The 27,549-nt window shown below is 35.5% G+C and overlaps 1 protein-coding gene across 1 annotated transcript in view; it reads right to left on the bottom strand.

Annotated features, from left to right (window-relative positions):
* Positions 1 to 2,240: 2,240 nt before the first annotated feature.
* LOC117924725 (proton extrusion protein PcxA) overlaps positions 2,241 to 27,549 on the bottom strand; it is a 63,147-nt gene continuing 37,838 nt past the window's right edge. Inside the window, exons 6-8 of the mRNA XM_034843447.1 lie at positions 15,378 to 15,475; positions 14,883 to 15,018; positions 2,241 to 2,812 (exon numbers count right to left, since the gene is read on the bottom strand). Of these exons, the coding sequence (XP_034699338.1) occupies positions 2,744 to 2,812; positions 14,883 to 15,018; positions 15,378 to 15,475 (303 nt within the window). The 3' untranslated portion in view covers positions 2,241 to 2,743. The remainder of the gene's footprint in view (positions 2,813 to 14,882; positions 15,019 to 15,377; positions 15,476 to 27,549) is intronic.

The raw sequence follows: 27,549 nt of genomic DNA, 5'->3' as shown, positions 1-27,549 counted from the left end.
TTTATGCCCCATCACAACTTGCATAAAACAACCAATTGCTCATAAACTTGATTAAGCAACTACTAAACAAAATAAAATGAAGCACAACCATAGCCTTTTTACTGTTGCTCAAAGGTTACTTATTGAGTAAACTCCCCACAATAACAATAGGTTGATTGCATGTCAACCTCAAAGACGGTGAACCTCAATTTATTATGAAGGGTTTGGAAGAAAACCAAGCTAATTTTACCACCAAATGGATTGAAGGGAATTTGATATTAGTTAATTTTTTGACATTAGTGCCAAATCACACCCAACAACTCATTTCATTAGCGTGTTAAACAGGCAGCTTATGGAATGGGCTATGGGAAAAACATTATGAAATTTAAGTGCCTAAATGGAACTTTTTTTAGTCTAAGGACCAAAGTGTAACACGGGCTATAGTTCTTAAAAATTCTAATAAGAATAAAAATTTATTTTTCTAAAAATTAAAATCCAATCATGTCAAAATTTGAATCACTCTTTCACATGGTATTATAATTCATTCCTATTCTCATGGGTGTAACCCTAGATAAGAAAAAAGAAGTATGTGTTACATTTGATTCCTAATTTGATTAATGCATATAAACTTTGCCTTAATTTTTAATAAGTTCGATGAAAAAATGTGGTTCAGCACTTATTTTTGTTATCCCTTTTTTTTGCTTATCTGGTTGTTTGTTGTCACAGGGCCAATACCCAATTTCCCCAATCCGAGAAGAATGGAATGGTACCCCTATTGGAAATCTAGAGAGGGGACCTTGGGCAGTTGGACAATTTAAATTTTGGTAGTTGATGTCTATGAGGCTAGATAGCCCACCCCACCCCCACCCTTTAATGCATCACAAGGCTAAAAGCAATACATTCAAAACAAGATACAGAGAAAAAAACAAAAACGAAGAAATTAAAGAATCAAAAGTGGGGCGTTATTGCTGTCCTTTTTTCTTGGGTGTAAGGTCTGTGATGACGACAATAGGAGGCTTACTTTTTCTCTACGCAAGGGTTGGGACTTTTTTGGTCCCTCACACGCACTTCGCTAACTAAAGCCAGCTCATGATGGAAACTCCAAGTTCCAATTACTACCTACGCCCCCACCAAAAGTCTGAAGGGGATGGCAATGAAAAAAAGACAGCAAAAAGATCCAATGAAAGGTCCCCTCAATCTCAATGCAAAGTCATCAACTTGAACATGTCGAAAGGTCCAGCGCTGTGCATGTCTGAAGCACAAGGGAAAAGGGAGCTATAAGACTTGTGGTGATTAATGTGTAAACGATGCAAATGAAATAAGTCAATGAAAACAAGCAAAATACTCTTCTCATCCATCTCATATCTACCCACCCTACGCCTTCTCAGGTTTGCATTCTATAGGTGGTAAGAACCAACCCCACTTTTGCCCCCTCCTCTCTCTCTCAACTTTCACCTATCCAATTATTTAGTTATTATCATGTAGCTTTTCCAATTTTCAAAAAGATGTTCTGAAAAGATTCCAACCCAATATCAAGAAAGGAAATTTTCATGCCCCATAATAAGAATTATTGCACAAGGATTTATGAAGGATATCCAGAAAAAAGAAAGGCTTATAAGGTGGCCAGGAAAATCATCCACACAACCATCCATGTAACCTACAGCTCTTTGAATCGATCAAAATACCTTAACAACAAACTTCTATTTATTTATTTCTCTCTTCATGCTTTTTGAATAGAGTCCAGTGCCAACACATACCACACAGAAGGGTTGTCCCTCACTGGCCCTGGGGTATATGAATAGCCCTTGTCTGAGCACAATGATTAATTAATTTATACATAATTAGCAAAATAAAAAGCACCGCACAATGAGTGTTGACAGACAAGGCAGCTTTCGAATTTACCAGTTTGAAACATATCAGATCAAATTCTCTGGTCAACATGCAAAAATATATCAAAATATAAATAAATAAATAACAATCTAATCAATGCAAATTCTCCAAACAACATTGCCCTAAAAATATGATTTACAAAAAAGGGGGGATGGCCAAATAATTGCATTCCTTTTTTCTTTTTCCCATGCCTTCAACACAGAGGTCCAGAATCATTCAACCATATAATTATACCTGGCATTGACATTGCCTTGCCATGGGCTGGCCAGAGTTATCTTTAACACTACTGAACAAAATGGGGACTGAGGAAGGAAATGACAGGAAACAGAAAGGAGGTGAAAGGTAGGAAAAAAAAAAAGTCTTCCAAGCAATAAATGAAAAGGTTTCTGATATACTTTCCATATATTTTGGTAATTCTAACCAATATTACATGAAAAAATCCAGCTATTCTTACAACAGGGATTAAAAGGAACTTTGCAATATATATGTTGTGTAGGATCATGGATATAAAGTTTGAAATGATTATTCTTAATGGAAGTCACAGTACTAACTGAACTGATTGATGTGAATGAGTGGTATCTGAACACCACAAGTTCTCACTCATACACAATATTGAGCCCCATTTCAGCAAAGCCTGAGACATTGAGCCCCCCATTTCAGCAAAGCCTGAGACCTCCTTTCCAAATTCAGTTATACTTACAAACATGACCAAACCTCTATGAAGGAAGATGAAATAAAAATTGAGTGGGAAAAGAAGGAAATGTTGATGATACAAGCTACCTTGTTCTGGACTTCCTCGGATGGTGAAGGAATTCAAACAGAAAATTGTCCTGCACTTTCTTAGATGATGAGAGAATTCAATTAAAAAATTCTGCTAGTGACGCTTCATTTCCCGGAAAATATTTGAAACCCTTGGGGATAATCTTGGAAGGAATTTAAACAACTGCACCACAAACATAACAACAATAAGAAGAAGAAACAATATCAACAGAAAATTCATAAGCTATATTAGATAAAAGAGCTCTTGTAATAATGGGTGATTGTGAACAACTTTTCAAACAAAAGAATTCCCTCTAACAAAAGAAGCACCATATATCTGGAATCTATTCTAATGTAATCAGGAACAAATGATCCTCATCATCTTTTCATCACTTACCAGGTGAAGGGTTTACTCAAACTACAAGCTCAAGTGTTTGAAGATGTTGACACTTGCAGACCAAAAGATACGAGTAATATCTTGAATCAATGACAGTTTCATGACAATGCAGATTCAAAAATTGGAAACAAGAGTTTGGAAAGGACAAGAGATAGTAAATCATCCTGATGGAATTTTATAATATAATTAGCAAATAATGCAATAAAATTGCATCATATCATTCTAATCTTTATTATAAAACTATGAAATGTTTGAAACCAGTCTTCAAGCATTTCCTCTTGGTCCTAAGAGGACAACTCAACAACTTAGGAGGAAACCCTGAAAATTGCAACAAATATATGTGGCATTGTGGAAGCAGAACAGCCTACAAACCCTAAATAGGCTATTGTGCATGATCTGGGAAACTACTGAATATTTTGCACAATATATCCAGTGCAAACCCTGATGACTTCACAATGGCTTTCTAGAAGTTTGTTGGACTATTGTGGCAAGGGTGGCGCTGTAGTAGTCTATTGAATGCAATCTCAATGCTAATTTTATGGTTCTTATCATAAGAAGAGTGTAGCAGATGACGTTAACGATTTTAAGCCAATTACCCTAAATGGAAAGCCTATGTAAACTCCCAGCAAAATTCTTGTTAATAGGATTGGAAAGATGGTGTCCAAGCATTAGGGTGCTTTAAGGGGGCAAATGAATTCTTTATACAGCCCTAATTGCTAATGAGGCTATTGATTCAAGGAAAAGAAGTTCAAGGGTAGAATTAGTTTGCACCGAGGTAAACTGCTCATATAAATTGGAAATTCCTTTTATTTTACTCTTTGTTGATAAGAAAACAAAAATTATATAAACATCATCCAACAAAAAGGAGTGCACTGAGGTACACAGGTAGCCAAGGGCGCCAAATGGCAAAGAAAAAGGAAAAAGCAACAAAAAATTCCCTTCTTTATTTTGAATCCAACCAACCAATCAAATCTAAAAAAGACATGGAATCCTCATCTATAAACATTCTAACCCACAACCAAAAGCATACTCAGAAAAGATGTTTTGAAGGCCTGATCAAATTTTTCCATGTTTTCAATCTTCTCTATCCAAATGACCCAAAAAAACCGTAAAGAAGCAATCCTATATTCTTTTCTATGCTTCTTCCCCATAAACCTCTTGTGCTTACCTAACAGAACCTCTCCAACAGAAGAAAGCAGCACCCACTCCACTCCAAATAGAGAAAATAATAAATGCTATAAGAGCCTTGTTTGGGTACTAAACAAAAGTATATGAACAACTGATTCTTCTTCATCCTTGCAAAGGTAGAAAGATTCACCAATGTCCATACCCTCTTTGTTTAACCGATCTAAGGTCAAAATTTGTCTCCAAGCTGCTTCATAAGCAAAGAAACCCACCTTAGTCAGAACCCATGAATTCCAAATTAGATCGGTAGGAAATTGCATACCAATATTCAACTCCAAACAAGGATGCAATGGTTTGCTAAAAATTTCATGTCTTTCAAATCCTTCCAAATCAACCTATCTTCAACATTTCTGAATGTTGAATGCCAGATATACTTCCAGAACTTCATCCCATAATCCAACCTCATACACATCCCTCCCTTCATAAGAACACCAACCAACTGCTTCTTCCCCATACTTCCCCAAAATTACCTACAAAAGCTCCCTTTCTACAACAAACTTCCAATACCATTTGCCAAGAAGAGCCTTATTAAGGATAGATAAGTTTTTTTATGCCAAATCCACATTTCTTCTTATCCTCACAAGCAATCAGTCAGCTCACTATAGGAAAGCTTTTTCTCAAGGGCTCCACCTCTTCAAAGGAAGCCTCTTTGAGTCTTCTCAAGTCTCAAACTCATCATTCTAGGAATGAAAAAAAGGGACATAAAGTAAATTAACAACTAGACAAAGTGCTTTTAATTAAAGTCCACCTTCCACCCTTTGATAGATATTGTTGCTTCCAAATAACAAGTCTTTGTGGAATCTTTCCTCCACCACATCCCAAGGATGGACAGGCAGATACATTTTTGTATATCTACAGTGAGATTGTTAGTCCTTCTAAATGGTACCCCCATAGAGTTTTTTCAATGTTTCAGAGGGTTACAACATGGTGATTCTTTTTCCCTTATATGTTTCTCTTGATTGTAGAAGCTCTTATTGGTCTTATATCCACAGCAGAGTGGGGGGGTTTCACTAGTGGTTTTAAGGTAGAGGCAATAAGGAGAGAAGGAATGAAAGTGACACAATCATTAATAGAGAATTGATAGCAAGTTTGAATAGTCAATGTTTGCATAGGAAAAGTTTGTTATTAAATTAAAAGTCAAAAGGTCAGTCCTTTTTTTTTTTACTAGAACTAATAGTAAATGAATATATAAAGGCTACTAATTGTATCTTAGAAACCATCAAAAAGTAGTTGAGGCCTAGCATTATAAAATGGAAGAACCTTTTCCCAAAAGAAATAAACCAAGTGACTATCCAGAACTTTCTGGTTCCAGTTTTTTTTTTTTGTTAAGCACATAGAAAAATATTATAGATAGATGATAGGCTAAAGCCCGCCAACATACACCAGGAGTATACAAAGGGAGCCAAGCGGAAAGAACAAATAAAGAAGGGCACAAACAAAACCACCTGCCCATAACTACTTGGCTCCTAATCAATCTATAAAATCATACAAAGACATGGTATTTCCTTCTAAGTGAAGCCTAACATGGTCCAAAAAAGAAAGCAAGAGAGAAGATTTAAGCACTTGATCCCAAGTTTCCACATCTTCAAAAGCCCTCTGATTTCTTTCACGTCAAATGATCCAGAGAAGGCACAAAGGGGCAGTTAACCAAGCTTTCTTCTGTCTTTACACTATTTGAACCCCACTTTAGGTTAGCAATGTCAATCTAATCGAATAATGCATCACCCATTGCAACCTAAATAATGAGAAAATCATCTGCTACAAATATTCAATTGTAACACAATGTAAAAGCAAATGGTTAATGGATTCCTCCCTCTTACATATAAAACATCTATTTACTAAAGAAACCCCCCCTCTTTTCAAGCAGTTTAAAGTTAAGATCCTTCCCCAAGATGCTTCCCATGAAAAAAAAAACAAATCTCGTAAGAACCCACAGATTCCAAACCACTCTAATTGGGAAAGACTATCCACTCCTTGGAGTCAGGAAAGAGTAGAAATCTTTAACGGAGAACTTTCCATTCCTTAAGGCTGACCAAGTCATTTTATCCTCTATCTCATGCTTAATTGAATGCTTTTGAATTCTTCGTAAAAAAACCTCCACCATCTCTAACTCCCAATCATGGAACTATCTTAAGAAACAAGAACTCCAATGACCTAGATCCCCTTCTTCCTCTAAATATCTACAACCCACAAATCCTTTTGGTGATGGCAAATAAGGCGGGGAAGACTCTTCTAGCGAGGTGTCGCCACACCACTTGTCCAACCAAAACTTGATTCTCTTCCCATTCCCAATAATGAAGCAAACTCTATTTCTAAAAACCTTCCAATTTTTCCTGATGACTTTCCAAAAGGCTACACCACTTCCCTTAGCACCCTTGAAATCCAACCTCCACATTTATTCCCCAAATTTCCCAACAATCACACAAAAGGTGAGTCAACTCAACTATCCCACTACCCCTCCCACCCACTAAGAAACCAGAGATGAAACCTCCTTCCCTTGCAGAAACCAACTTTAAAGCTCCAACAATTAAATAAGGAAGGGGGGGGGGGGGGGGCTGTCCCCTTGTCTTAAGCCTCTAGAACTTTGAAAAAAAAGTCAATGAGGGTCCCATTCACTAGAAATGAGAAACAAGTTGAAGATCTGCACCACTTCATCCAACCCACCTATTTTTGCAAATCCATGTTCTCCATAGCTACCAAAGGGAAACTTCAATTAACATGATCATAAGTCTTCTCTATGTCAAGTTTACAAATGGTTCTGGGAGTAAAGCTCTTTAAACTTGAATCGATAGCCTCATTTGCAATTAGATTACATCTAAAATTTGCCTTCTCCCACCAAAGCATGCTGAAAATCATAAACTACTTTTGCCGACAACCGTCTTTAATCTATCAACCAACACTTTGGCTAGAAGCTTATACAACCCTCCTATAAAACAAATGGGTTTGAAGTCCTTTAAATCCCTCGCCTTACCTTTCTTTGGAATGAAGACCAAAAAAAGGTAGCATTCAAACTCCTCACAAAGGAACTTCTCTCAAAGAAGTCTTTGAAGAAACCCATCACCTTTACCTTAACAAAAACCCAACATCGCTACCAAAAATCCAAAATGAAACCATCTGACCTAGGTGCTTTATCCCCTTCTAAGCTAGAGAAAGCATAAAAAACCTCCTCCTTCGAGAAAAGAGCCTCTAAGGTCCTCGCATCTACATTTTCTAAACAAGAAAAGGCTATACCACAAATACTAGGCCTTCACTTCCCACCCTCTAAGAAGAGACAACGAAAAGCATTCGCAACACCAACCTTAATCTTTATATTCTGGGAAAGCCAAGCCCCATTCACTTTGATTCTAGCCAAATAATTTCTTCTTTTGCAAGCATTAGCCATCTTACAAAAGAAACTAGTGTTCCCATCCTCCTCCCTTAACCACAAAGCCTTGGCCTTCTACCTCAAGGAGATTTCCTCCATCAAAGCCACTTACCATACTCTTCCATAGCACACCTCCTAGCATCTCCCTTTTCAGAAGTGAGTAGAATTCCTCTCCCTTATATCCCAAAAGCCAATCTGTTACATGGCCTCTTCCTTCCTAACTGAGACTAATCTAAGAATCTCTTTGTTCCACACTTTTAAATCCTTTTTCAACTCTTTCAATTTCCAAGCCAAGATATAACTAAAAGAGCCTCTCACCGTATAGCTTGTCCACCATACGTTCTCAGACCTAAAAAAGGTTCTACCTCTCCTCGTTCCACCACTATCTAACAACATTGGAACGTGACCAGAGACTGGTTTAGGGAAGGCAATCAAGAGAATGTTACCAAAATGACTCTCTCAATCTTTTGAAACAAGGAAGATGTCCAATCTCGAGGCAAAACGATTATTCAAACCCCTGCACCATGTAAAAGGACCTCTAATTAGAGGCAAATCCCACAAATTGAATTCTTCTAGTATCTCTGAAAAACGCCTCATAGAAGAAGTGGACCTGGAACAATTCCTTTTTTCCCTAGGGAATCTAACTATGTTGAAATCCTCTCAAACAAACCACGGGTCCCCCCCATAACCCCCTGATACCAGCCAATTCAACCCAAAAAGGCTCCCTCTCCTCACTTGAAGTCGTCCTCACAATTCTAGGAAGGACAAGAAATAAAGAAGGCACCCACTTCCGCCTCTAGAAGTTAGAAAACCCTATTATCCCTAAACACCACAACACCACTTGAAGCTCCCCTAGATTCCAATGCTCTCCAATCAAGAAATCTACCTGCCCTAAAGCTCTTCACCAATTGAGTTGTCATTAGCTAAACTTTAGTCTCTTGCAAACAAACCAAATTAGCCCTTTGAGATCTTATTATAAGGGATTTCTCCTTTAAGAAATCATGGCTCCGACAGTGTCCGGAGTAACTTGATTGCTAAAAGGCAAGTGTTCACTTGTCTAGAGAATCCTTGGTAAGCTCACTTGGATTTTGTTATCTCCTTCTCATTCTCAATTCATTTTCATCTTCTCTTGATTCTTGAGTTGATTTGTATATTAGGTATGGATATTAGAGGCCACACACTTGATTATTGGTTATTTTGTTCATTATCTATGATTATTTCTCTTCTTTTTTTCTCTTGATTCATCTTGATTGCTTAAGGGATTGCCTAACCTTTGATCTAATTTATTGCATAGTCATTTTGAGGTTTGGTTTGATTTGATTTTGATCACTTTTGGGTATTTTTACCCATTTTCAAGCCCATCAATCAAATCATGAAATGAGGCTTTGCTTGGATTTGAAATCCTTATTTTCTTTTTATTTTTCTTTTGATGATTTTGTTTTTCTCCTACATTTTAATGGTTTTTGAAAGCTTTTTTCACTATTTTTTAAAAAAAAAAGAAAAAAAAAATTGAGAGCCACAGAGTGTTTGTTTATTTGCCAAAGATTTTCTATAGAAAAGACTCTTTGAAGCCTCTTTTTGTCCTTTTAGGTTTTCTTTTCAAATTTGGTTGTAAACCCCCTTTTTCAAACCCTCTTTGGTTAATTTTGTGGCCCAAGGTCAAGCCTCCTTCCATAGGCTTTGAACTTACTTATATGCTTGAGAAAATTGATAGTTGCTTTCATAATTTTTGTGATTTTTGAAAACATCATTCAAACTGATTTTTAATAGATCATTTCCAACCCTTTTGAATCCTTTTTTTTTTTTTTTTATGGCTAACTGGGGTTTGAGATTATAGTCATTTTGTGATCATTAATGGTTGTCATATTCTTTGGCGCATAATGAATGATTTCACATGAGAATATCCTTATGTACAGGTATTTTGTATGTGCATTCAACACTTTTTTCTAAACTTGAGTGTTAATTTGGTCCTCTATGCCTCTTTTGAGTTCAGATTCATACTGTTTGAGGGTTGAGAAGGAGTGAATGCCTCATGGATTGGTCCATGGCTCATTTCTTTAGCCTATATCACTCATTTTTACAATTTAAAATTTTCAGATTTTATTGATTTTATAAACATAGATTAATCTTGCAAATCTCAATTTAATTGGATTATCTTTAGTCCTTGTGAGCTTCTTTCCATGATCATTAGAGGGTTGAGGATGTGGATTAGTCCATGGAAATTAATTTGGGTATTGGAAAAGCCCACATTCTTTAATTTTCAAATCTGCTTACAACCATGTTTTTTTTACCCCCAAAGTCCTTTTTGCAAATCTGGACTTTTCGGTTTGTTCTAAAATATTTTTTAGGCTTAGATGGTATTTTAGACTTCTCAAATGTATCAACGAATTTCCGTTTTGTTAAGAAAACCTTCTCCAAGTTTGTTGAATAAATCAGTTTTCCAAGTGTCAAGATTCTGCCTATTTTTTATGTTTGAAATGTTTTTGCAAATTAATCCTAGCTCATGAATTTTTAACTATTTTTTTTTTTTTTCCAGTATTCTAGATTTAAATAATCTTGTTAGCTTTGGTTTTACTCAAAAATCATTTTCCAAACTTATGAATTAATTCCATATTTTCATGCTTGTAATGCTAACTTGAATTTAGAGTTATGAATTGTTCTTTGAAATCTGGAATAATTGGTACATGTTTGAGTCTTATAGATATTTTTATTGTGTTTTAGACACTTCAACTATGTTGTAGAATTTTTGTTTTGATTTTTATCTCACCTTTATGCTTGTCAAATAATTCTATTTTTGCATGACTTGTTCTACCCTATTTTTGAGCAATAAAATGTTTAGTTAAAGTTGGGATAATTGGTACATGTTTAGACACTTTGGGTTTTTGAATTGTATTCTAGAGACTGAATATGTTGTAGAATTTTTGTTTAGATTTTATATCATCTCTAACTATTTTATTTGGATTTATTTTGTAACTACCTGCTTGTTGTCCAGTTTTTGTATCTCTTGTATAAACTTGTTAACTTAGTCCCTTTTGGCACATTGTTACATTCTTTGACTTTTGATTTGTATTATAAACATCTTATGCATGGTAGACAAGTCTTCTCCAATAGCATAATCACCCTCTAGCTATTTTATTTAGATTTATTTTGTGATTGCATATTTGTTGCCAAGTTCTGATCTTTCTGCATGATTAATGTATATTAGCTTACTTTGCTCCGGGTTTAGCCATCATTGACTCTTGATTTTGATTGTTTATATCTTGTATATGTTAGGTGGTTTTTGTTTTGATATTATGTCTCTTATTTTACTTGTACACTAACCCTCTCTCTCTTATGTAAGCATGTCGTGCCATTTTGGGCATTGTTGAGGTATGCTTCCTTTCATCTTTGTTTATTTGATTCTTTTGATCTACATGCATGTTATGGTTTGAGTCTTCATCACCATAGCCTTATTATATATTCTTGTTGTTCTCTCTTGGTATCCATTAGTTTATTAGTCAATTGTCTTAGTTCTCTTCACTTGTTTAATAGAGACCCTTTTAAGCTTAGAGGGGTGCTATCCTATGGTACTTTCCCAATAAATAGCTTGACCCCTGGATCTAAATTCGTTTTTCGCACACATGTTTTTCCTTAAAAAATGAGTCATATTGGGTTTTATTTCTTTTTTTTTTTTTTCTCTCTTTGAAAAATAAACAAAAATAAGTGGGGACTCCGACTTTTAAAAAAACCAGTTTTTCACAATACAAAAGAGTCTCACCATCAAGTGAGAATGCACATGAAAAATGCGAGTCCATAGTTCTAGATTGCTTTTCAAGGGAAAAGATCATCCAAAACATGAATGATGGAGGCTTAAGTGGACATTTTAGGTAATGTAAGACATGATCAAACAAAAATTCTTTTGGCCAAAAATGAGGAGGGATGTGTACAAATTTGTTGAAAAGTGTCAAGCATGCCAAGAATCAAAAGGAAAAAACTTAGATTACAGGTTTCTATACTCCATTGTCAGTTGTTGTAGCTCCTTAGGGAGATGTAAGCATAGATTTTGTAGTAAGGCTGCCAAGAAGTCGTCGAGGAATGGATTCCATCTTTATGGTGGTTGACAAATTTTCAAAAATGGCTCATTTCATTGGTTACAAGAAAACTATGGATGCAAATATAGCCAATCTCTACTTTTGAGAGATTGTGTGATCACATGGAGTTCCAAAATCAATCACATTAGATCGAGACTCCAAATTCCTCTCATTTTTAGAGAACAAGAAGCTTGGAACTAGGTTGTAGTATAGTACTTCATATCATTCTGAAACAGATGGAGAAACTAAGGTTGTCAATAGAAGTTTGGGAGATTTATTGAGGTGCTTGACGCAAAGTTATGGTTGCACAAGCAAAATTTACCTATAACTATTCCAAGCATCAAACTGTAGGAAAAAGTCCTTTTGAAGTCATTTATGAAAGGCAGCTAATGCATCTCTATGATTTAGCTCCTTCACTAGAAATAGGAAGAAATGGCTTAAAGGGTGAAACATGGTTGACTTAATGAAAGAACTACAAGAAGAAATTAACATTTCCAATTTCCAAGAAGGAAAATGCAGATTAGAAGAAGTGCAACCAAAGCTTCTAAGAAGGTGCCATGGTGATGGTGTACCTACGCAGGGAAAGATTTCCTACCAGCTCCTCTTCCTAGCTAAGCAAAAGAAAAATAGGACCGTACAAAATCATCAAGAAGATTGGAAAGAATGCTTATGTGGTTGATCTACCAAAACATATGGGAATAGATTCAACATTCAATGATTTCAGATTTATATTCGTACTGTAATGAAAAAGTAAAATATGCCTCCAACAGCACCAAACTCGAGGACAAGCTTCTTCTAAGGAGGAGAGAATGATGCAGTCATTAACGGAGAATTGATAACAAATTTGAATAGTCAAATATTTGCATGGGAAAAATTTGTTATTAGATTAAAAGTCAAAAGGTCAATCTTTATTTTATTTTTTTTACTAGTATATATAAAGGCTACTTATTGTATCTTGGAAACCACCATAAAGTAGTTCAAGGATAGCATTATAAAAGGGAAAAACCTAATTATAAGGACTTTTATTTATTCTTTTTTTTTAGAAGAAATATATTAAGTGATTATTCAGAACTTTCAGGTTTCAATCCATACAAAGGGTTTTCCCTAGATTTCTCCTTTAAGAAATCTTAGCTTTGACGGTGTTTAGAGTAACTTGGTTGTAGTCTACCTGGATAGTAGCTATATTAGTAGTTGTCATCGTAAAGTCTCGCATTTACTATTTGTGGATGGCACTCTTCTTTTATGCTAAAGATAGGTTTTGACTTGTTTCAAGCTTGTGTCAAATTTGAAAATTAATTTTCAGGAAAATGAAATGATTCCTACTGATGAGGTAGAGGGGGTGTATAGATTGATATCCCTATTTGGTTGTAAGATTGGGAGGCTCACTGCCTCATCATTTAGTTTGCCTTTTGAAGTGTTTTATAAGGTCTCGTGTAGTATGGACTTGGTAGCAGAAAGATTTAAAGGGAAATTGACCTCCTAGAAAAAGCAATACCTATCTCTAAGTGGGAAGATTAATCTTCTAAAACATATCCACAGGAGTCTTCCAATATGTTTCATGTCCCTATTTGCAACGCCTATGAAAATTAGAATTGCATTGGAAAAAATTCAAAGAGACTATCAGTGGGAAAGTCATTCAAAGGCAAGAAAAATGCATTTAGTAAGTTGGACAATACTTCACAAGGATAAGAAGCTTGCAGGCTTGGGAATTAGAAGATTAGATGTTCTGAAATTGGCCTTGCTAGGCGAATGGTTGTATAAGTATGCTCATGAGAACTGTAATCTATGGAGGAAGATCATCTAAGGCAAGTTTGGGAGATGGATGGGGGTGGTGCATTATAGAGGTGAGAGACTTTTGGAGTGAGTTTATAGAAAGATATTAGAAAAGGATTGGAAAAGTTCAATCTTGGAATGGCTATCCTAGTAACAAATGGTATGAAAATCAAATTCCAATTGGATATATAGGTGAGAAAGCATTCTTTGAAAGAGGTTTTCCCCTTACTTTTCAAGTTAGCATTTGCTGGGAATACTACACCAAGAAGACGTGGGAGAGGGTGGAGGCCCATGGTCCTTGCAATTTATAAGGCACCTTCATGATCGTGAAATGAAGGTGGTGATTCAATTTTACATCTTATTCATTCCATAGAGGTTTTTGAAGTAGGGATCGAAAGTTTACACATGCAAGAGGATAGGAAGGTAAACTTCCGAGTGAAGTCTTATCACTATTCCTTCTGTGCTCAGAATAATGAGTTGTTCCCTCCTAAAGAAATTTAGGGGTTTTGTGCTACTATATGAACTTGTATTTTTGTCAGGGAAGTAGAATGGGGGAAGATCCTAACCATAGATACTCTAACGAAGAGATGATGGATGGTTGTAAAGAGATGCAGCCCTTGTATAAGTGAAGAAATAACAAATCACATTCTAATCCATTGAAGTAGAATTATAAATCAGTGGAATCTACTATTAGCAAATCTTCGGTTTGAAGTGGGTTTTCTAAATTCAATGAAAGATCTCATTTTGGGGTGGATGGTTAGGGGTTTGGATAAGAGGTGAGGGAAGGTTGGGTGCATGACTCCCTGATGCTTGTTTTGATGCATGTGAAGAAAGTGTAATAGAAGGATTTTTAATGAGGAAGAGCTGCCAAATCAATGTTTAAAGGAGATCTTCATTAAATACCTTTTCGGAGTGGTATGTGCTTTGTTAGGAATGGACAGTTGCCCATTGTTGAATTGTTTAGATAGCCTTAATTGCAGATAATAAGGTCTTTATGGAGGCTGTTTTGTCTAGAAGTTTTTCTGTTTGTTTCTTCTTTGTTTGGTGCCTGCTGTATAATACCTGTGCGCATCGGGTGCACCTTTTTTTTGTTAGGCACTGCTTAATATATGTCCTGTTTGCCTATCAAAAAAACATCTGCATGCATGCATTATCACAGAACAAGTATACACAAGAAAATACAAAAAAGAAGCGGGCAAAAAAACAGGATGCAGTAGCAGGGAATAGCAGATAACATAGAGAATCATGGAATATTAATGGAAAGATATTAAAATGAAGACTGCCACTCAGGGAATGAAAGCTTTCCTCAGCCCTCACATTTTTATTTCCAGCAACTAACTACAAAATTTACTTCCTTAAAGAGAGCTGCCAAATGAGAATGCAGAAATGAACCTTATCCATGTATGGTGCATGCTGATAATGAAGAGTGTCATTCACAACAAAAAATTTCAATTTCAGAACATACCCAAAGCTTCACACATGCATCAATGACAACTGGAATCAAGCAGACAAAAATTGTAATGGCAGACTGATCAACATCAAGCCCATAGTGCTCCACAACTACCTCTAACAATGTCTGCCAACCAGATTCAGAATGATACCTGCAATTATGCAGTTTCATGATCTTGTCATATTTACAAAATATTTAAAACTAAGAGTCACACCAAATATTTCTTTTATCTGACATAATTATAACATTTAAACTATTCCAAGTACCTGAAGAATGCATTAATAGTTAATGAATACAAACATTTCCAATAAAAGATAAGTTGAATCCCAAGGGAAAAGGGGAAGGTGATCCAACCCATATTTACTATCTCAGAAATAAGTTAATATCAGATCAATTCTAGTGTGATTCCAATTTTATAACCATTAAACCATATGCCCAATCAGATGAAATTATTTTGCAAAATAAATAATGTTAAGGAAACAAGGAGCATTTCAGTGCTTTTAATCTTACCCTAAAAAAATGTCTGTGATAAGTATTATAAGAAATGCCTTCCCAGTATCTGAAATATTGTTTATTATTTTATACCCCGTAAATTTCAGCAAAGCTACCTGCAAAAAAGAGGGATAAGATGGAAAAAAAAAAATAGTTAATAGGAAGCTAGATAGAGTTGAAGATCTAGCTAATCTTTGAGAACATATGGCCAAGCAGAAAGCAAACGTATAGGCATATGTGTAACTACGAGCAGGCAATATCCATTCTGGGGCCACAAAATTTCTTTTTCGAGAACAGCATCATGTTTGACAACAGTTTGAGTTTCAAAATCACCCCAACATAAAATATAAAATGGTCGTTTTATATACAGAGCAGTTTCTCCCTTGTTTTCAGTATAAATGAACCATTGGGTTTTGTTTTATTTAGTTAAAAGGACTCACATCCATCAAAACAACAAAGTTTGATGAGGCAAGGTATCCTCCCCAGTAGATCAGGGTCAGCAGGAAGCCTTCCTCCAACCCAACCTGCCCCCTCTTCCTCTTCTACAGGCATGGGTCCCCACAAACCCAACTTGCTCACATTAACATGGGTGAAATCCAAGTCAGCAGATTTTATGTCTTCCTCTGGAAGACAAAAGGTGCATGCCAATTTTGTACCCTTTTTTCTTATAGGCAAATGAGAATCTATCAAAATGCCAGTTAGAAAAAGGGGTGCACATCTAGTACACCGGTAGCATACATCTAAAAACCAAAAGGATACAACCAACAGACAATCATATTCTGATCACTTACAGCACATCCACTCAATGGAGTGTAGCAGGGACAGGGAACCAGCTTGAATATCGTTTTAAAGAGACCTTCAAGACAACAAATATAGGTTGCAAATAAGAGAATCCTTATGAGATTGATCTAAGCATTGCAGCCATTCAAAGGTTCTTCAATTACGCTCCTGCCAAATTGTCCAAAATAGGCAAAGAGGACCTGTTATTTGAGCCTTTCTTCTCTTGTTACCCATTTGCAATTCTTTCACCAAAGAAAGGAGACTCACAAGATGTCAAATAAAGGGAACAAAAGTGCTACAGCCCCCTAGCTTTGCCACAATGGATGACAAGATGGTTTGCTGGTGCTTTTGCATTTTTATCATATAACAAAAACTCGTCAAAAACCATTCTCTTCCTTTGAGTCAGTCCATGATTAGTATCCTTCCCCATGCAGCCTCCAACATGGAAAGAAAAAAAAAAGAAAGAAAAGAAAAAAAGAAACAAGAAAAAAGAAAAAAGAAAACCACTTTAGTAGGAGGAGCTTAAAAGCCATACACTATTTTTATGGGAAAAGAAAGACCCTTCCCTCTCCAACTCGAAGTTAAAAGTAGAAAGACTTTATTGAGAATCCCCCACTCTTATTAGCTTTCCACATCATTCTGTCCTCATCTCCTATATTCCTTCCCAAAACATGTACTTCTGAACTAGCTACTCAATGTTATTCATCTCCTAATCTTGAAAATGTTTTAAAAAAACACAGTTCCACAAGATCAGCCCTATCTCTATCACCAAAACATCATCCATCCAAGCCTCCTTAGAAGCTACAAAAGAGAGTATAAATTGAAAAAAGTCCTTTAAGGAATCTCATCACACCATACATCTTACAAAAATTTTGATTCTTCACACTCGTCCTATTCTTAAGAACTTCTCATCCTTATCTTATCGTCTTCCACAATCTAATGCCAAACTCTTCCCTCCTAACCCAAGAGCACCATCCTCCTAGCTCTTTCCCAAACTTTCCCACCATGACCTTTCTCCAAAGAATAAAACTATCTAGGGAAATCTCCAACACCATTTTCCTAATAAGGCTTTCTTAAGAATGACCAACTCCTCGATACCTAGAACCCCTTCTTTTTATCTTTGCGGATCAATAAACAATTCACCAAATGGGGTTTCATCTCAAGAGCCCCTCCTCCCCAAAGGAAATCCCTTCAAATTTTCTCTAGTCTCAATGCCATCAAATTAAGAATAACAAAAAAGGACATGAGGTAAATTGGTAGGCAGCTAAGAGTTCTTTTTAGTAAAGTGAATCCCTCATCACTTTTTAGCAAAGTGAGTCTCTCATCCTTCGAGTATTATTACCTTTTCCACAATGCTAGTCTTTTGAAAAACCTTTCCATTACCACATCTCAAATGGTCAGAGACTTGAAAGGAGCTCCCAACTATAATTTTAAGTCGTGGTATCGATCATTGACTCAAGAGGTCTCCAAGAGCATTAGTCTTGGCATCATAGATCATATATGCAAAATGTATTAGTTTAAAAGCTCAAAAGATTTTAAAAAAAGAACTATGAAAATTATCAGAAAAATAAATAGAATTAGATAAACTAAAAAAAAGTTGATAAAACAAGAAGCTTATAATATTTAACAGTGTTTAAATATTCTAAATTCATATTAGTTTACAATAATATTAAGAATTAATTTTTTTTTTATTTAATCATTTCAACCCAAATTTAATTAATCATAATTTTTAAAATTAATTATAACTTTTAATCTAATGTTATTATAAGCAATTGTTAACTTCCTGATATTACTTTTTTTTTTTTTTTTTTTTGATAGGTAAAAAAGGCTTGCATAAGAAACGCCTAAAAGCGGCGAAAGCAGTACACACGAAGTGTACAAATAATACCCCAAAAAGCGAAGAAGTAAGGAGGCAAAAAAAAGACCACCTCATTACTTTACAAACAAACAATCTATAAAATCAATCATAGATATAGTGTGATCCTCTATATACACCCTACCCCAATCCTGATATTACTTTATGATAGTCACAACCAAATTAAATTTCTATCATTGATATAATTGTATTTGAATAAAGTATAGTTAATTTTATAAATAAAAAAAACATAATCAAATAAAAGTGTTATATAATTTTAATTTCATATAATTATTCAATTTTCTTTTCATTGATCATATAATCCAATTACCCAATGCGAAATCAACCCATAACTCAATTGCACAATACTAATAGGGGTGCCCATTTCTTGGTAAAGCATTATCATTCCTATTTTTATATTTAATAACAATTTTTAATATCTAGTATATAATATATTGGAATTGTAGCTTTTAAATAAAAATTATTTTTTATTTTCAAAAAATAGAAGATGAAAATAATAAAAATGAATCTTTTTTTTTTATTTTTATAATAAGTTTGTTTAAAAAAATAAGTACTTTGAAAATTTTAAAATATGTTTTCAAGTATTAAAAATGCAACTTTAAAAAAATGGATTATTTTTTTAAAAAGTAACTTTATCTTTCCTATCAAACATACTCAATATAAAACAATTTAAAATTTTAATTTTTTATTATTTTATTTTTACTTGAATCAACATATTTGAAAATGAATAGATTGTTACAATATCCAATTTTTATACCCATATCTTTATATATATATATATATATCAATATCCATACTCTATTTAAAAACTCAAATACTCATAAGCCATTTAATGTAAACTCAAATTCAAAATACCATTAAGCATGTAATGTATGACCAAATTTCCATCAAAATACCTATAATCAATTTAAACCCAAATACCCATCAAGTACCCATGAACCAAATTCCCATCAAATACCCATTGCCCATTTAAACCCAAATACCTTTCAAATGATATTATCCAATTAACAATTACCCATTACCCTCTTTGCACAAATACCTATTTCCCATTTCATCTTGAACTAAAGAGTGAAGATGCATGAATCAACCATGGCTGAAATAGCAATAGTAGAGAGATGCAAAGAGATGACCCCAAAGACATGCTATGTAACGATCAACCCCCAACTATGAAGATATTATCCACTTTGAACCAAAGAACCCTCACAACTTTAAAATGCAAAGTTAAGAGAAGTTCATATATATGCATATGGTGGTATAAACTTTTTCCACAATCCATAATTTTTTCCTTATCTAATGTGAGATATCACATTTTAAAGCATTTTATATGTATGGACTTCTCTTAACCATGTAGATGCATTTTAAAGTTGTGAGGGTTCATTAGGTCTAAAATAGATAGTATCTACACGGCTGCGTTACAAATGGTATCAAAGCCGATCTTTGACCTCGATGTGGTACTTTGTTTGTTCGGCCTGTAAGAGGTGTTTGTCTGTTTGGCTCCTCGATCTTGTAGGACACAACAAGGACATTATGTTTGCATGGTAGGATGGGGGGGCAAAGTGATTATGATATCCCACATTAAACATTATATATGTATTAGTTTCTCTTAACCTCTTAGATATGTTTTAAATCCATGAGGGCCCATTGGGCTTAAAGCGGACAAAATTTTACAAGACTGAGAGTAGGTCATTACAAACATTTATCACAACTTAAGTTTAAAGGATTCCTTTAGATCTCTTAGGTGATTCATAGGAAATTTCTACAACTTTGTTCCTTTGGGATCATCTAACTCAACTAAGGGAATCCAGTAAAAATATGGGTTTTTTTTTTTTCAATGATTAACTATATTTTTTTTTATAAATTTTGAAAAATGTTTAGATAAGTTTGAAATACTAAAATTGGGAATCATTTTTATGCAACTATATTTTACCTTACATGTGCATTTTGATTATCTGAGTCTAATCAACAAGGGAAAAGATGTTGACCTTTCTTACCCTTGGTGGGGTAATGATAATTTGAAAACCTAGTCAATAGGATAGTTATTGACCTATGGTATAACATTAGATTGGTTTTGGTTTCGTCCACCAAGAAGTAAGGAACATCTTAAGCTAGCCACTCCTGTAAGTCCCACAACAATAGGCACTTTTACAAGTCCCATTATGACGGACATTCTATTAACAACTAGAGATTTTTTTAATATGTGCATGTTTACCCAAAAAATTCAATTTGATGTTTTTCTAAAATAGCACATGTAATACAAGTTTGCTTTGTATGATTTTATTGATGTTACAAACATTCCCTATTTCATTTTAGTAAAATAAATATACTTGATCTCTACCCTTTATTGGGCTTTTGAGCTCTTTCCTTTTATTAAATGTTTTCAAGTACACTTGATTCTAGAAAGGAGTGATATGGGTAGGAAGGGCTCAAGACGTTCCTTTATTTGTTTAGTAATAAGAATAGTTTATTTGGATTTTAGTGGTTTATATTTACTACTACTTTTTGGGGAAATTGTCATAATCTTGATTTATGGATTTTTGTATGGAAAGACAAATTTCTAGTTAAGACTTTTTAGTAAGCTTAATTGCTTACTTCAAATAGGTTTATGATTAGTATGTTGCAAATTATTTTAGATTGTTGGGTCACTTTCATGTCAAGCCTTTGGGTTTCACATGTGAAATGACCATAATGTCCTGAGGACCCTTTATGCTCAAAGAGAATAATATCAACACGGTTGGGGGTCAAGTCATTACAAATGGTATCAGAGTCGATCTCTGACCCCAATGTAAGGATTTGTTTGGCCTCGTAACGGGATCCACTTGGCCTTACAATCTCATGGGACACAGCGAGGATGTTATGTCTATATAGGGGGTGATTGTGATATCCCACATCAAATAAGGAAAAAAGTTCTTGAGACTATATATGTATAGGTTCTTTTAAAAAAAGTCGTGATAGCCCTTTGGGCTCAAAGTGGACAATATTTACATGGTTAGAGACGAGTCATCACATGCTACCCCTATCTCTCTTTCTAATCTTCTCCATTTTCATTTCTCTTATTTTTTCTACCCCTTTTCTCATTCTTATATCTTAAATGCCCAAAGGCAAACAAAGGGTTCCAAAAGGCATCATGCCATCACCAAGATTAATCAATCTCAACATTGTCTTAAAGTCATGATGTGAATCCTCCCAAGACTACCAAGTCATCCCTAAGTTAGCCAATTTCTCTCTTGATTTAATAAAATACCAAACTTAGTTATCGGTATCATAATGAATTTTTTTTTTTTTTAATAACCAAGGAACTTTCCATGGCTAAGCCCTTAGGACTCTCCATAGGGACCCAAACCTTGGTGTGCTAACTGCCCCACAACAACCAACATCGGGTAAATTCAGAGTATCATCAGTGGTAGGATTCATAATGAATATGGTTGCGTCAAATATGACTTAATCAAGTCGTAGTGGTCTTGATCAAGATTTTGAACCTTGCTCCAAATGGCAAGCCTAAGTAAGTGACAGGCAACTTTCCTACCCCACAACCCAACATGAAAGCAAGCTCCTCCACACGAGAGATCTCTCCTATTGAAATTAGCTCACTTTTGTTTAAGTTAACTTTTAAGCCTGAAGAAGCCTCAAACCAATGCAGAATTTGATTGACATGGATATAGTTCACAAAGAAGTAAGGTATCATTTCCAAGTTCAAGTCCCAATATTGACAAAAATTTACCTATGTAAAAAATAAAAAATAAAAAATATAGATGTCTCTTCTTTTCCCTTGTTGTGTTGTTTGGTTCTTGAACTTGTGGCTACATGTGTTTCTTGGGACGCAAGCATAAAAAACCCTTTTAGCCACAGTTTCAAGAACCAAACAACATAATGTGGGTAAAGAAGACACTTACTTCACAAAAATTTACCAATATATAAATGTTTATATAGGAAATGTAATTATATAAAAAAATGTTTAAGAAAAAGTAATATTTATTAGTATTGTTTTTTTTTATAGGTAAAGAAAAGACGTATATAAAGAAAAGAGGAAACACCAAAAACAGTGTCCTCAAAGTGTACAGGAAATATACAATAACAGCTTAAAGGCTCAACCCAAAGGGGAAGGGGAAGAAGCAAAAAACATCACCTGCCCTTACTTAAAGTCTAACCAATCAATGAAGTTAATAAGAGAAATAGGGCTCGTATCTATAGACACCCTAGACCAAGACCACAGATTACATACAAAAGAATTTTTCAATCTTTGAATCAATAACTTCTCATTGTCAAATGTTAATAGTTCCTTTCCTTCCACACTGTCCAAAATATACATAAAAGGGTCGTTTGCCAAACCTTTTTATGAGCTTTACCCACAAAAGACCCATGCCACACAAAAAGAATTTCCTTTACTGAATTGGGGAGAGCCCAAGACACACCAAAGAGGGAGAAAAGAAGATTCCAAAGAACCCGAGCCTTTGCACAGTGAAAAAGAAGGTGATCTATCATCTCTACTTCAGAGAGATAAAGAAAACACTTATTTGTCAAATAGTGTTCCTTCCTTTGAAGTTGGTCTAAAGTTAAAACTTTCTCCCAAGAAGCCTCCCAAGCGAAGAAAGCCACCTTAGGAGGCGCGCTTGATCTCCAAATGCTCCCACAAGGAAACAAAAGAGAATCTTTGGGTTCCAAAATAGAGTAGAGAGATTTGATTGAAAAGTTCCACATCTCACAGCTGTCCAAATCACTCTATCATCCACATCCCTCTGAACCCTAAATGAATGAATCTTTTGCAAAAAAATGCTCCACCAAATCTAACTCCCAGTCATTAAAGGCCCTAGAGAAAAGAGGGGCCTATCTACCCCCTTCGCCTTCAAGGTTCCAAACATCCGCCAGCCAAGCTTTCTTAATCAAAGAAAGGATAAATAAGGAAGGGAAGGACACACAAAGTGGCTCATCTCCACACCACTTGTCCCTCCAAAATCTCACTCTCTACCTATTGCCTACTTGGAATGTCAACCTGCTACTCAAAAAATCTCACTCCTTCCTAATAGATTTCCACAACCTCACACCAAACCTCTCACTTACCTCACGAGAATGCCACCATCATCTTCACCATACTTTTGAATGATGACTTGCCTCCAAAGGGCCTCTCTTTCATTGACATACCGTCAATTCCACTTACACAAAAGGGTTATATTAATTAGAGAAAGATTTCTCACACCCAAACCACCTTTCCTTTTCTCCAAGCAAACCGTTTCCTCATTACTAGATGCGGTTTCTACACAAGAGCCCCACCACCCTAAAGAAAATCCCTCTGAATCTTCTCCAACCTCAATCTCACTTGTCTTGGCATGCAAAAGAGAGACATGAAATAAATTGACATGCTAGATAGAGTGCTTCGAATTAAAGTGAATCTCCCTCCCTTTGAGATATACCGTCTTTTCTACATGGCTAGCCTTTTTCGAAATCTCTCTTTAACACCATCCCAAACAGCCACAGATTTGAAGGGAGTCCTCAAAGGAAGACCCAAATAGCAAGAAGGGAGATTGCCCACTTTACAACCCAACTCCAAGGCCAATTCATCTATATTATGCACCCTACCTACTAGAATTAGCTCACTTTTTTCCAAATTGATTCTCAAACCCGAACAAGCCTCAAACTACATAAGAAGCCAACTTAGATAAGTCATCTAGTCTTACGACGCCTCACTAAACACCAAAGTATCATCAACAAATAGCAAATGTAAGATCAACATCCCATCACCACTCCTACCTCTCTCCCGCCAACTAGATAAGTAGCCCCCACTATTTGCCCTCCTCAAGAGACAACTAAACACCTCCATGACAATCACAAATATTTATTAGTATTGTTGTAGTCTCTTGAAGACAATTTTTTGTACAAAGTTAAAGAAAAATCCCATCATGGGCATTTAACAATTGAACAAAGCATAAGAACAGTGACATACTTTAAGTGGGTTGCACTCCATTGACTCCAAATTTTGATTTGAAGAAAGCTTTGAGAATATGTAGAAAAGGTAAATCAATTAAAGAAATATATATCATAGCAATCCAAATTGCCAAATGGAAAGGATAAAGGTTAATATGCTCATACAAACTTTGTACTCTCTCAAAAGAATAAAGACATGTTTTCAAAATATTTTTCTGAAGATAACATGTGCTAACTTATTTCATATATTTAAATGGTAGTGATTGAAACTATAGTAAAGCACAAGGTAAAAGTTTCAAGTTGGTTGAATGATAAGAAGTTTGTAGGACACTTGCATAATTTGAGGAGGATTGAAACATCTTGAATAAGCAACTTTAAAGGTCGTAGATGAAACCTCCCATCTCGTGATTATTCAATGTCCAGACAAACTCTAGCATAGATAGATCCTAATCAATGCTTTAAAAGGCTAAAGGCAATCTTGAAGCCTTTTGCACAAATGAGGCATAACATAAACCTTAAGGTGGAACAAGACATAAGCCTCAACTTAAACAAAAAATAATAATAAATAATAATAATAAGAAAAGAAAAAGTCACAAAAATTATAAAATCAATAATAAAATTACATCAAAATTAAATAATAAAAAAACCATACAATTTATAATAATCAAATTAATTGTATGTCATTTTCTATAGTTTTTAATTTAGTTCCTCTTTATCTCTTCTAAAATGCAACCTTTCTCATGCATTTATCAAATAATCTTCAAAATTACAATGACTATAACTAGTAGGATCCTCTAATGAATCATAATTATATCCAATTATTTTATTATTCTCTTTATCATGGTTAAAGTCAACCCATTTTCTTCTTATTCCATTAATTATAGTGATTTTTTTTCTTTATCTATTTTTTTTATAAGTAAAAAAGTATTGTATTAAAAAAGTACACACGATGCATACATATACAAAAACCTAATAGAGGCAAGAACACACCAAAAACGACTGCACCCTACGTAGAGCCTAACCAATCCACAAAATCTAACAAAGAAGTGACACTATCCCCCATATACACTCTAACCCAATCCCAAAATATGTACAAAAAAGAACTTTTGATTGTTTGATCTGAACTTTCCCTATCCTCAAAGGCTCTCCTATTCCTTTCTTTCCAAATAGATCAAAAAATGCAAAGCGGGACAACTTTCCAAGCCTTTTTCCTCTTTTTGTCAACCGGGCGATTATTCCAACTTAAGAGCACCCCTCTCACAAACGAATGCATCACCCACTAAACTTGAAAAGGAGCAAAGACTAGCTACCATGGTAAGCTTGCTTTCAGACAATGCAACAGAATATGATCTCCTGTTTCCTTAGCTACCTTACACATGTAGCATTTGTTTGGCAACCTCCAACCCCTCCTTCTAAGTTGGTCCTAAGTTAATATTCTAACCCAAGTTGCCTCCCAAGCAAAAAAACCAGCTCTTATAGGGGCCCAAGAGTTCCACACTGTACTGTGCAAGAAAGACTCAGAGCACCTACTTGTCAGAGAGAAGTAATAAGACTGAACATAAAGAATTCCATTCTTAGTCCCCATCCATACCATGTCATCAATAGTACCCGAAGCAATGGAGTAGTTATGCAACCTCCCAAACAAAGAATCAACATCCTCCAACTCTCAATCATTGAAATGTCTAATAAACGTTGGACTCCAACTACCCCCATCCCAAACATCTTCCACCCAAACATCCTTCGAGACAACGATAGAATAAAGGCCTGGAAATGCATCCCTCAAAGGCGTTTCCCCACACCACCTATCACCCTAGAACTTTACCCTAATCCCCGAACCGACCTTAAGCCTTGTATTAGCTTTGAAAACATCCCATCCATTTCTAATCGCCTTCCAAACTCCTACACCAAACCTACCTCTCACCTCCTTTGTGCACCATGTCCCCTCTTGCACCCCATACGTACCAATTATTACCCATTTCCAAAGAGGATCCCTTTCCTTCACAAATCTCCAAGACCATTTCCCCAACAGGGCCTTATTAAAGAGAGAAAGACTTCTAAAACCCAAACCACCTTTTTGTTTCTCCATACAAACAATCGACCATTTCACCAAATGGGGCTTATTTACCAAACCCCCTCCTCCCCAAAGGAAGTCTCTTTGGATCTTTTCCAATCTGGTCGCCACTCTAATAGGGATGACAAAAAGGGACATAAAATAAATAGGCAAGCTAGATAAAGTGCTCTTAATCAGTATCTGCCTTTCATCTTTCGAGAGATATTCTCTTCCACAAAGCAAGCCTTTTTGGAACCGTTCCTCCACCCATTCCCAAATCCTACTAGTCTTCTAAGTGGATGGAAGAGTGCCCACCTTACAACCTAAGACCTCGGCATACTCCTCCATAATTTGGACATCTCCAATAGGAATCAAATCACTTTTCTCCAAATTTATCTTGAGATTGGAACATGCATCAAACCACAAAAACACCTAACTCGAGTACTCCAGACTTTCCTTGCTTGCATCATAAAAAATGAGGGTATCATCTGCAAAGAACAAATGGGAGACCTATACTCCCACCTCATACCTTTCCTTAACCCGGAACTCCTAAAAAAAGCCACCCTCCTTTGCTCTAGAAATCAAACAAAAAAGAATCTCCATCATTATAATAAACAAATAAGGAGACAAAGGGTCTCCTTGTCTCAACCCTCTAGAACTGCTGAAAAAACCAGAAGGAGTGCCATTGATCAATACAGAGAAGCAAACTGTTGAGATACACCATCTAACCAATCCAACCAGTTGGAGCCAAAACCCCTTTTCTCCATAATTGCAATTACACAATTCCAACTTACATGGTCATACGCCTTTTCTATATCCAGCTTGCAAAGAAATCCACTCAAATTATCTTTAAGTCTAGAATCAATGGTCTCATTGGCTATCAAAATCGCATCTAGGATTTGTCTCCCCTCCACAAAAGCATGCCGAAAATTCGAGACCAAAGAACCCACCGCCTTTTTGAGTCTATTAGCTAAGACTTTGGCCAACAATTTGTACAAGCCCTCAACCAAGCTCATAAGCCTAAAATCCTTGAAATCTTCAACACCCCATTTTTTAGGCACCAAGACTACAAAAGTAGCATGCATCCCGTCTCGTAGGAGTCACTAAAGAAACCTATGACCTCACTTTTAACAACATCCCAACAGTCTTGCCAAAGAACCAAAGTAAAATCATCCAAACCCGGGGTTTTATCACCACATAAATTGGACAACTGAAAAAACTCTCCTTCAAAAAAAGGAAGCGCCAGATCTACTGCAACCACTGGCGACAGAGAATTAAACACCAGTCTCTTTATACTCAGCCACCACTCCCTCATCTCAGACAACAACAGATGAAAAGCATTTGTCACCTCCTCTTTAATGTTGTTCTCCCCTTCTAGTAAAGCACCATTTATCCTTAGCTTCTCCAGAAAGTTCCTCCTTTTACGAGAGTTAGCCATTTTGTGAGGAAATCTAGTATTTTTATCCCCTTCTTTCAGCCACAACTCTCTTGATTTATGCCTCCAGAAAATTTCCTCCAACAATGCCCAATTTTTAAACTCATTTGCCACCCTCCTTTTAACCTCTAAT

This window comes from Vitis riparia, chromosome 11, assembly GCF_004353265.1.
Source record: "Vitis riparia cultivar Riparia Gloire de Montpellier isolate 1030 chromosome 11, EGFV_Vit.rip_1.0, whole genome shotgun sequence".
Lineage (NCBI taxonomy): Eukaryota > Viridiplantae > Streptophyta > Magnoliopsida > Vitales > Vitaceae > Vitis > Vitis riparia.
Note: the sequence above shows the minus strand (reverse complement) of the source record. Positions and strands in the feature narration are given on the sequence as shown.